Source organism: Daphnia pulicaria, chromosome 12 (assembly GCF_021234035.1).
Source record: "Daphnia pulicaria isolate SC F1-1A chromosome 12, SC_F0-13Bv2, whole genome shotgun sequence".
Lineage (NCBI taxonomy): Eukaryota > Metazoa > Arthropoda > Branchiopoda > Diplostraca > Daphniidae > Daphnia > Daphnia pulicaria.
In genome coordinates this window covers 2,718,923-2,727,532 of record NC_060924.1, presented here as the reverse complement: position 1 = coordinate 2,727,532, position 8,610 = coordinate 2,718,923, and the positions used below count along the sequence as shown (strand labels likewise).

The window sequence follows — 8,610 nt, the reverse complement described above, 5'->3', positions numbered from 1 at the left end:
CATTTCAGAGAGAGAGATGATTGGTAGCCTCGGTGCCACAAAGTCGACGCTGTCCAATTTCCATGACAGGCAATAAACTTTGCCAGAGTTTGAAATCGAGTTTTCTTTTCACACAAATAAATAAATGCCCTGGACGGAGTTGTACGAGTTCCCCAAGCTCTCGAACTATCGTGTGCAAAACAGACCAACGATATAGCCGAGAGCCGGACTCCCCTTAACTCCCAGGACCAAAACATGTACACGAGAGGAATCATTCGAGTTAAAAAATACTTTCCGCTATATTTACCACATTTATCTTGAAGGGCAAACAAAATTTGGAGAAAGGAGGAGGTTGGCTGGAATCTAGATGGAACGTTTTAGCTCTGCTATTCAGATGTTAAATGACTAGTGAAGGGCCGGATAAGAAGGATGAAAAGAATCGATCCGCAACAGTTTGCGTCTCTCTCTCTCTTGCTCTGGGCGTTTTAGGAGGGAGTTTTTGAGTCTTTTTTAAAAATATTGACGACGCTGGCTGCTTTTGCGGCAAAAGTTTCCCGGTCGTCGCCTTGTTGATGTAAAAGCATTCAAACGCCAGATGACGTTGTTTCCACGACGCCGTCTAATTACGCGTCGCCGCAACTGTGTGTGGGCAAAGAATTGGTGAATCGAGACACTGCGGATCAATACGCGTTCAAGTTGGGCTATATATACCGCGTGCGAATAAGATTTACCATGTAAACTTGGTAAAGGGAAAGGGAGAATCAATCCGAGTCATCATCAAGTAAAAGAAGTCCGCGGCCGCGACCTCGTCCAGCTGGGGGTGCCGTTTCAATTGCTCGCGATCGACCTGGCGATTGAGTGGCGGACGAAACAGGGCCCATCGATCCGCCCAAAACGCCACGCCCTGTTCCAGGACCCTTGAAATTGGCAGCTAGAGTGAACGGGTAAAGGAAATATCTCTGAACAATGCCATTTATAGCTGCAACAACAATTAAAAATTGATTTACTGGCAGGAGTATTGGGCAACCGTGGTGGCCCGGATGGTTCTCTGTCATCTTCCTCCTCCTCCTTCTTCTTCTTCACTTCAACCGGTGCCTAAAAGGTCGGAAAGATCACACATTAGCCTTTCCTTTCAACTCTCACGCAAATTTTGATGGGATTTATTACCTTAGGTTCTTCCATTTCAGTCACTTTGGGTATTACGACATATTTGTTGTCATCAGCAATTTCAGAAGGGCAGTGGCGATTAGGCAGCAGAGACAAGTCATAGTACTCGCAGCACAAGTCGGAAATCGTGTAGGCGTAGTTGCGCACCCGCGTTAGCGAACAAAACGTTACATTGTCTTCTTCCACATGCCACTGTGCAATGACGTAATTCAAATTATTGTATGTCAAAGGGATTATTATTAGCCATTGGAAATGTATACCTGGCAGGCCATATTTTTGCTGTAGAAAAACATTCCTTTGCCAAAGTGTTCGGCCACTAGCGCAATGCTGGAAAATCTCAACGTCGAATTGTTCACGTCGGCCTGGCGACGCAACTCGTAAAAAAGTTTGTTCAAACTGTAGATCTTGAACGGACTGCACGTCTCGTACGAATCGTCCAGTTGGCAACTCTTTTTGACTAACCAGTCCACTATATAAATCGCTTTCGCGTTGTCTTCGTCGACCACGAATAAAGGAGCAATCCCGCCATCCTAGGATTATGTAAATTTTTGTTAATAAAATTATTTACTAAACTCCTTAATTAAAGGGAAGTTTACTGGTTGTTTGAGCATTTCCTTGATGTTATTCGTAATGTTAACATAATCTGAATTGGCTAGTTTGAATCCAAATGTTGGGATATTGTGTGTGTTTTCAGAGTGTAGCTTGGCTTCGTGGGCATACCCCAGTCGGATTTGACCTGTGAATTCATAAAACAACGGTGTAAAGCTTGGTATCCAAGTAAATTTGATAGATGAAAATACCAGGTTCTACAAAGTCATGGTAACACTTAGCTATCCCATCCAGAAGCGAAAACTTCACTATAGCGATTTCACATGGAGGGTACTCTCCCTCACTGGTAGCGACAGCAATGTTGAAATGTGCCAGATAAAAGTAGTGATTCTCGAGAGCTAGAAATTGTAAATATTGAATGTGACGGGAAAAAGGCATTTTTGGATGAAAGCATACTTCCTTGAGTAGCAAAGTATGAAATCATATCTTCTACTTTCTGCAGAAGATGATCTTTTTCCAATATTTTCTTTTGCTCTTCCCTTTCCTTCCAATTTAATGGAACTCCCCGAGTATCACATCTCTCTTCTTTGATAAAAGTAGTACCACCACCATCTTTAGCTTTTTGATGGTAGCTTGCCTTTTCTTCAGGTGACAATTTCTGTGAATTTAATTAAGTTTCACTTTCATTAATATTAATGTTAACAGAATGACGTATAAACAACACAAATTCCTTACATTCCATAACGGAGAGCACACCGGAATAACGTCAGTCAAGCCTCTAGGAAACTTATGTCCTTTGGCTTCTAATTGTGGTTTCATAGATTTCATGAATACCATGAAACCATTGTCTTTTTTTTGTTTCTTCTTCGGGGGCATTTCACTTGTAAAAAAACGAGTAGGTAATGTAGGGATTAGTCGAATAGTCGAAAAGTCGAGTCGTCAAGAGTTCAGCCGCGAAAAGTAGATGTACTGCTCTCCCAGGTTTCCCGCCTGACCTACCAGGTATTCTGCTCTGGGATTCTGACGTAAGCGCTTTATTTTAACCCCGCAATCACCAATTAGATTTAAAGATTATAAAACTAAATCATGTTAAATAATAAAACATTAAATAATTTTTTATTTTAAAATTTTAATCAAGTATATTCCTCTTCCATATATTACCAGATATTACAAAAATGGGAAAACTTTTTGTCCATTAGCACGCTCATTTGAAACAAATCTGGCAAGGTTGATTTTTAAATACAGGCACTACTTGTTTTTGCCGCTCGAATGTTTCGTTGTGTGAACGTTTCACATGTGATCACTTCGTTTTGATGGCTGAGACTGATTGAAACTGAAACTCTTCCGAAACTGATTAATTGAGTCGAGAAGCTGAATCACACAATTGTTTTTCACTGACATATTCTGCTTTTCAACAGTGATTTCTTTAATCATTAGCTTATCATAAGCTATTAATCAGTACGATGGCTACTGCACTTCGAAATCTTAATGAAGAAGAAGAAAATGTTGTCGAAGCTCTCGAACAAACTGTTTTCTCAGCAATCAGTAAACTTGAAGTAATAATGTTGAAACAACAGACACTCAATTTATAAATGCAAACTCATTGTTTAGTAGACAACACAATTAATTTCAATTTTCAACACTTTCAGGGCAATGGAATCAGCGGTGCAGATATCAAGAAATTGCAAGAAGCGGGGTATCACACAGTTGAATCAGTAGCCTATGTCCCTAAAAAGACACTCATGACCATCAAAGGAGTCAGTGAGGCCAAGGCTGATAAAATCATTGTACAAAAATATTTCATTAATTATCCATTAGCTCTTGTTAATGTTTCCATCCTCATAACTCTCAGGCTGAAGCTCAAAAAATGGTCCCCATGGGTTTTTCTACTGCCACAGAGTATCATCAAAAGCGTGCAGAGCTCGTTCAAGTTACTACAGGATCCAAAGAGCTCGACAAATTGCTTGGGGGTGGCATAGAAACAGGGAGCATCACAGAAATATTTGGAGAGTTTCGTACTGGAAAAACTCAATTGTGCCTAACTCTTGCAGTCACCTGTCAAGTAATAGATATATTTCAGGGGTTCACCAATTCAAATTCTAATAAGTTTTTGTCCATTTTAACTTTTTAGTTGCCCATTGACAGTGGAGGAGCTGAAGGAAAGTGCTTGTACATCGACACTGAAGGAACCTTTCGTCCGGAGCGTTTGTTGGCTGTAGCTGAACGATATGGCTTATCTGGCTCAGATGTTTTGGATAATGTAGCTTGCGCCAGAGCTTTCAATACTGATCACCAGTCACAGCTTCTGATCCAAGCCTCTGCCATGATGGCCGATTCCCGTTACGCTCTTCTCATTGTCGATTCCGCCACAGCTCTTTACAGGTAATCCTCAAAAGGATCTTTCTTTCTTCAAAGACATGTTATGGCATGCAAACATTCTTTTGTCTTACTAGGACCGACTACTCGGGAAGAGGAGAACTGTCTGCGCGCCAAATGCATCTCGCTCGTTTTTTGCGCATGCTCCTTCGACTTGCAGATGAAGTACGTGTATACTAGACGTCGTAAATAACCATTCAAATTTTCTTAAATCACATTTGCTTTTTTATGTGTTTTTAAAGTTTGGCGTGGCAGTGGTTATAACCAATCAAGTAGTTGCTCAAGTCGATGGTGCTGCAATGTTCGCCGCTGATCCAAAGAAACCCATCGGTGGAAACATCATGGCTCACGCGTCTACTACTCGGTAAGTTTTCACTTGTTGTTATTTATTACATCCCATCGACCTGACAGTAACAACTTTCCTTTCTGTAGACTTTACTTGCGCAAAGGTCGTGGAGAAACCCGAATTTGCAAAATTTACGACTCCCCCTGCTTGCCAGAGTCTGAAGCCATGTTCGCAATTTTGCCCGATGGCATTGGAGACAGCAAAGAGTAAACTGCCACAGAAGGGACCGTCCTCCGCTACAGGTTATTACCCCCTTTCTTGTAAACCCTTTTATGAATTCTCCGTTTTTAGTTGTTCAAAAAGTTTCGATTCACCACCGCCCCAAAAATATGAATTTGTCTTTGTTTATAAGTAGGTGGAAAATCGAAAAAACGTCAGTGTACATGCAACTGTATGGTTTACCTGTAACTTTAAAATATCTTACGCAATCTACCCTGTTCGCATTCTGTTCAACATTGTTCTGAGATTATCAGTGGCAATTACTGCTTGAATTTGAATACAAATATTTTTTTCTCAATTTAGGACTTATTTCTTGTAGGAATTAGCCCGTAACAGATTTAAAACGACAATCGGTCGTATTTGAACGAATTAAATTCTATAGTAGACGCGCAGATAATATTCAAACTCGACTGTTTCTTAAACTAGCATATTGGGGTCAGTCTGTTTTAGAAAATTAATGAAAAGACTTGCTGACTTCACTTGTAACCTCGACATGACATTCAAGTGCGACGTGCGCAGTTTTGACGAAATATTTTCAACGCTGGCGAGTGGCGACGGAAGATAAAATTCATATCAAACCACAGTATCAAAGACTCGTGAGTATCATTTTCGAACATGTATTTATGTTTGGATTTTCCCAGCATTTTAAAATATTTAAAAGAAATAGAATAAAATAAAACTACCACTTTAAAATGGCCATCTCTAACCGACCGAGGAAAAGAGTGGAGAGTGGCTGTGGGCCGTTTGTTTAAAATAGGCCGGCGAATTGTGCGACAATATCAAACTGCTATCGAAAATACAGCGCAGGGCGGTTGGTGAGTATCGGATCAAAGAACGTTCTGTACAAAATTGATTTAAATTTAAAATGTGTGAGCGCTTGAGATTAATCTAAAGTTACTGTATGTAATATTTAATACATTAATTATATTTGTATATTTTATTGGTGTTGGTATATTATCTTGTTTGAAAGAATCGAGAATCTGTTTGTATACTCGGAGTATGTTCTGTTTATAAAACCTTGGCGGGAATATTGGATGTCATTTCTGATTTATCAAAGTCTACACGACGCTGGACTTTTAAATCGGGAACCCGACACACTTGCTTACGCAATGTCGTAAATCTGTAAAAACCCATTCCAATGAATCTGCCTAATTTTGCTGTATAAATACGCAGTTATTCGTGAATTCCCGCTCAGTTTGAAACGTACGTCAAAGTGCCATACAACGAAATTTAACCTGTTCCCCAGCCTCATCTATAAATTAATTCTTTTCAAGTTTCTTTTTCATTCTTGGATGGAAATGGCTACGAAATCGATTGTAAGGTACATTTTCACCATTTTATTTGTTTCGGTCATTTGCTGCAAATGCCAATCAAACAAAAACCCAAAAACAAACAACCCCGGCGGTTCTTCTTCTTGGGCGAAACTGCAAATCTCAGCGGACACGTTAAGTTCCATGAATTACGGCAACTTTCTCATTGAAATTTACGAACACGCCAATAATCACAAGCAAACGACAATAGCCAGCCAGAAAAAATATTTCTACGCTCCCATTGCGCTGCTGGACCACAAAAGTGCCGTTAGTTCTTACAACAACGTTACAAAACAGCCAGAGATGAGATTCCGCATTGAAATGTGGAACGACAAAGTCCAGAATGAAGTTGTGAAACATTTAAACAAATCTATCGGCCAAGAAATACAATCCGATAATGTGAGGGTTATTCCCTTGGAGAAGGTCATTCTCGCCAGCAAAAGAGCCACAGTTGATTATTCGCTATCGCCAGAGTGGACGAACTATGACAAGAGCAATACTTTAAGACTGTCTCTGTCGTGTAACGACCAGAAAATCTGCGACGAACTGGCTAGTCAAATGCGATCGAATCCCGAACAATTTGACCATTTGAAACTCCTGTACAGTTTATCATCGCAGACGTCGCAAACCAAACAGACGGCCATCAGCATCGACAGCGTCACTTCCGGTCAATTGGTCTCGACTCTTTTACAGAAATTCGGAGACAAAAAAGAAATTTTTCTGACGGCCAACGACGAGAAGAAAATGTTGACGGAAACGGCCACCAACATCCGAATGGACACATTTGACGACTACGAGGTCGGGTCGCCTAATACGGAATCTCAAATTTCAGATATTTTAAAAGGTATGCTTGTCACGTCCAAGGCGACCATAACTAAACAAAGTGACAAAATGTGGGACTCGGTTTTCTGGAATGACGACAATTATCGGCCGGACAAGACGACGAAAACTTTAAATGAAATCATTAAAAAACTGGACAAGGAAACTCAAAAGAAATTAGCGGATATGTTTCAGGGAGCGGAGAAGCAGTCTGAAATAACAGAAAAATTAACTTCGAGTAATAAAGACGAGGAAAGAAGACGAGAAGAACAAGTTCGTCGTGAAAATCAATCGAAAGATGCAAATGAAAATGAAAGGAGAAGATCACAAGCAACGGACCAAGGACAATCCAGCCGCAATAAATCCCGGGATGACAAATCGAATACAAACAAAGTTGACACGGAAGTCGGTGGCGGTGGAGCGGTCTTTAGTTTTAACGCTAAACTCGGAGTAGATTTTAGTAACACGCACAATGCCGAACGAGAAAACGAGAAGAGTGAACACGCCAAGAAAAATTCTGATGAACACGACAGAAAGTTGGAAAATAAAGAAAGAATCCAACACAATTTCGATTCAAACAGTTGGGCTGACGTGGACAGAATCAGTTCAACAATTTCAGGGAAAATGACGAACGATTCCGATAGTTCCCGGCGTGTAGAAATTTCAAAAGAAGAAATCGCAAAATTATTAAAAGAAAGTAAAGACCACGTCCAATGGGACGGAGAGAAATTCGTTCCCAAACCGATGCAACTCAGCAGAATCAATTTAGGCCAATTTCGTGATTCTCAATCGTTTCAGAATGGCAACGTCCGGGTCCGTTACACGACCGCCGAACTGTCGGCGCCGATTAAATTTTTGGAACACACAGAATTGACCGTCACTGACGAATGGAATAATTTAAAGGGCGAACTCGAAGGTTTTTCAAATAAATTTTTCAATTTAAATTTCTAAAATTTAAATTGAATTATTGTAATTGAATTTTAGCCACTACTAAGCTGTTAAGTACAACTGTGAACAACTTGGTGAAAACAAATACCGAACTGAGAAATGCGAAGAACGATTTAACTAAAACGCGAATTGATTTCACTAATAAATTAGAAGGTATTTTTAATTATTCGAATTATTTAATATCTGACGAAAACTGCATTTAAATTTTGTGTACAGGGACTAAAAAGGAGTTGGAGAAAACGAAGGCCAATGTTAATAGTTTATCTGCCCAATTAAATGGTATTTAATCGTTTTTGGCCTACTGGAAAAAATGTTATAAGAAATTTTTTACAATAAGTTAATTACAACTCAGAAATAATTTTTACTATTGTAATCTACAATCTCATGCAGCCTTAAAATATTCCATTTGATTGTGTTTTTATTAATACAGAGACAAAAAAGGAATTGGTGAACACGAGGGCTGATTTAACCAAAAACATCGATGGTTTATCTTCCAAATTAAAGGGTATTTTACCTTATTTCTATTTTTTTTTTTAATCATATAGATATCTGAATCTAAAAACTTTTCTTAAAATAAATTTAGCGACCGAAAAAGAATTGGCAGAAACGAAAATAACGAACAGAAATTTATCAACTGAACTCAAAAGTAAATCTTACGAATATTGAACGAAATTGAGAAAAATTTTATCAATTAAATTTTGTTTTCTTTAATTGTGTAGCGAATTCAAATCAATTGCGTCAAGATCTAAAAGTCACTGAAGAAAATCTGAAAAAAGATCTGAGAGGTAAACATAATTATGTTTTATTATTATAAATTGATTTAGTTTTAATCGAATGAAATGGTTCAGCAACTTCAACCGGCTTGGAAACAAATTTGGCTTCAACGAGAACGGAATT

The 8,610-nt window shown here is 39.1% G+C and overlaps 4 protein-coding genes across 9 annotated transcripts in view; 2 read left to right on the top strand and 2 right to left on the bottom strand.

Annotated features, from left to right (window-relative positions):
• LOC124316145 overlaps positions 1-8,610 on the bottom strand; it is a 411,551-nt gene that overhangs the window by 210,125 nt on the left and 192,816 nt on the right. The window lies entirely within an intron of this gene.
• On the bottom strand, positions 254-2,714 carry LOC124316311 (protein maelstrom homolog). 4 transcript variants are annotated; one of them, XR_006911826.1, is made up of 9 exons: positions 2,431-2,714; positions 2,152-2,353; positions 1,947-2,093; positions 1,743-1,882; positions 1,407-1,676; positions 1,147-1,338; positions 987-1,074; positions 691-910; positions 254-618 (listed from the first exon to the last, which is right to left on the bottom strand). XR_006911826.1 is itself a non-coding variant. In XM_046782178.1 (9 exons), exons 1-8 carry the CDS (start codon positions 2,569-2,571, stop codon positions 741-743), a joined length of 1,350 nt encoding a protein of 449 aa, XP_046638134.1. In that variant the 5' UTR covers positions 2,572-2,714; the 3' UTR covers positions 254-652; positions 711-740. The 4 variants fall into 4 exon arrangements, 3 of the variants coding, with proteins under 3 accessions (XP_046638134.1, XP_046638133.1, XP_046638132.1); XM_046782178.1 differs by having other exon boundaries at positions 254-652; positions 711-910; XM_046782177.1 differs by having other exon boundaries at positions 711-910.
• On the top strand, positions 2,945-4,934 carry LOC124316409 (DNA repair protein RAD51 homolog A-like). Of its 3 annotated transcripts, none has more exons than XM_046782340.1 (8): positions 2,945-3,251; positions 3,345-3,482; positions 3,548-3,757; positions 3,827-4,077; positions 4,149-4,236; positions 4,314-4,435; positions 4,504-4,659; positions 4,773-4,934. In XM_046782340.1, the coding sequence occupies exons 1-7, from the start codon at positions 3,159-3,161 to the stop codon at positions 4,625-4,627; spliced, it is 1,026 nt and encodes a 341-aa protein (XP_046638296.1). In that variant the 5' UTR covers positions 2,945-3,158; the 3' UTR covers positions 4,628-4,659; positions 4,773-4,934. The 3 variants fall into 3 exon arrangements, with proteins under 3 accessions (XP_046638296.1, XP_046638295.1, XP_046638294.1); XM_046782339.1 differs by having other exon boundaries at positions 4,770-4,934; XM_046782338.1 differs by having other exon boundaries at positions 2,946-3,251; positions 4,504-4,934.
• The window catches only part of LOC124316136 (sporulation-specific protein 15-like), a 610,960-nt gene continuing 608,167 nt past the window's right edge, over positions 5,818-8,610 (top strand). The window contains exons 1-6 of the mRNA XM_046781891.1: positions 5,818-7,681; positions 7,750-7,866; positions 7,930-7,992; positions 8,144-8,218; positions 8,297-8,359; positions 8,433-8,498. Of these exons, the coding sequence (XP_046637847.1) occupies positions 5,929-7,681; positions 7,750-7,866; positions 7,930-7,992; positions 8,144-8,218; positions 8,297-8,359; positions 8,433-8,498 (2,137 nt within the window). The 5' untranslated portion in view covers positions 5,818-5,928. The remainder of the gene's footprint in view (positions 7,682-7,749; positions 7,867-7,929; positions 7,993-8,143; positions 8,219-8,296; positions 8,360-8,432; positions 8,499-8,610) is intronic.

Excerpts from the sequence above, each read along its gene's own strand:
- LOC124316409 (XM_046782340.1), top strand. The coding sequence starts at position 3,159 with ATGGCTACTGCACTTCGAAATCTTAATGAAGAAGAAGAAAATGTTGTC. Across the intron at positions 3,252-3,344 it reads CAGCAATCAGTAAACTTGAA|GGCAATGGAATCAGCGGTGC; the intron begins GTAATAATGTTG and ends CAACACTTTCAG. Across the intron at positions 4,237-4,313 it reads TCCTTCGACTTGCAGATGAA|TTTGGCGTGGCAGTGGTTAT; the intron begins GTACGTGTATAC and ends GTGTTTTTAAAG.
- LOC124316311 (XM_046782176.1), bottom strand. The coding sequence starts at position 2,571 with ATGCCCCCGAAGAAGAAACAAAAAAAAGACAATGGTTTCATGGTATTC. Across the intron at positions 2,354-2,430 it reads TGTGCTCTCCGTTATGGAAT|AAATTGTCACCTGAAGAAAA; the intron begins GTAAGGAATTTG and ends TTAAATTCACAG. Across the intron at positions 1,677-1,742 it reads AGGAAATGCTCAAACAACCA|GATGGCGGGATTGCTCCTTT; the intron begins GTAAACTTCCCT and ends ACATAATCCTAG.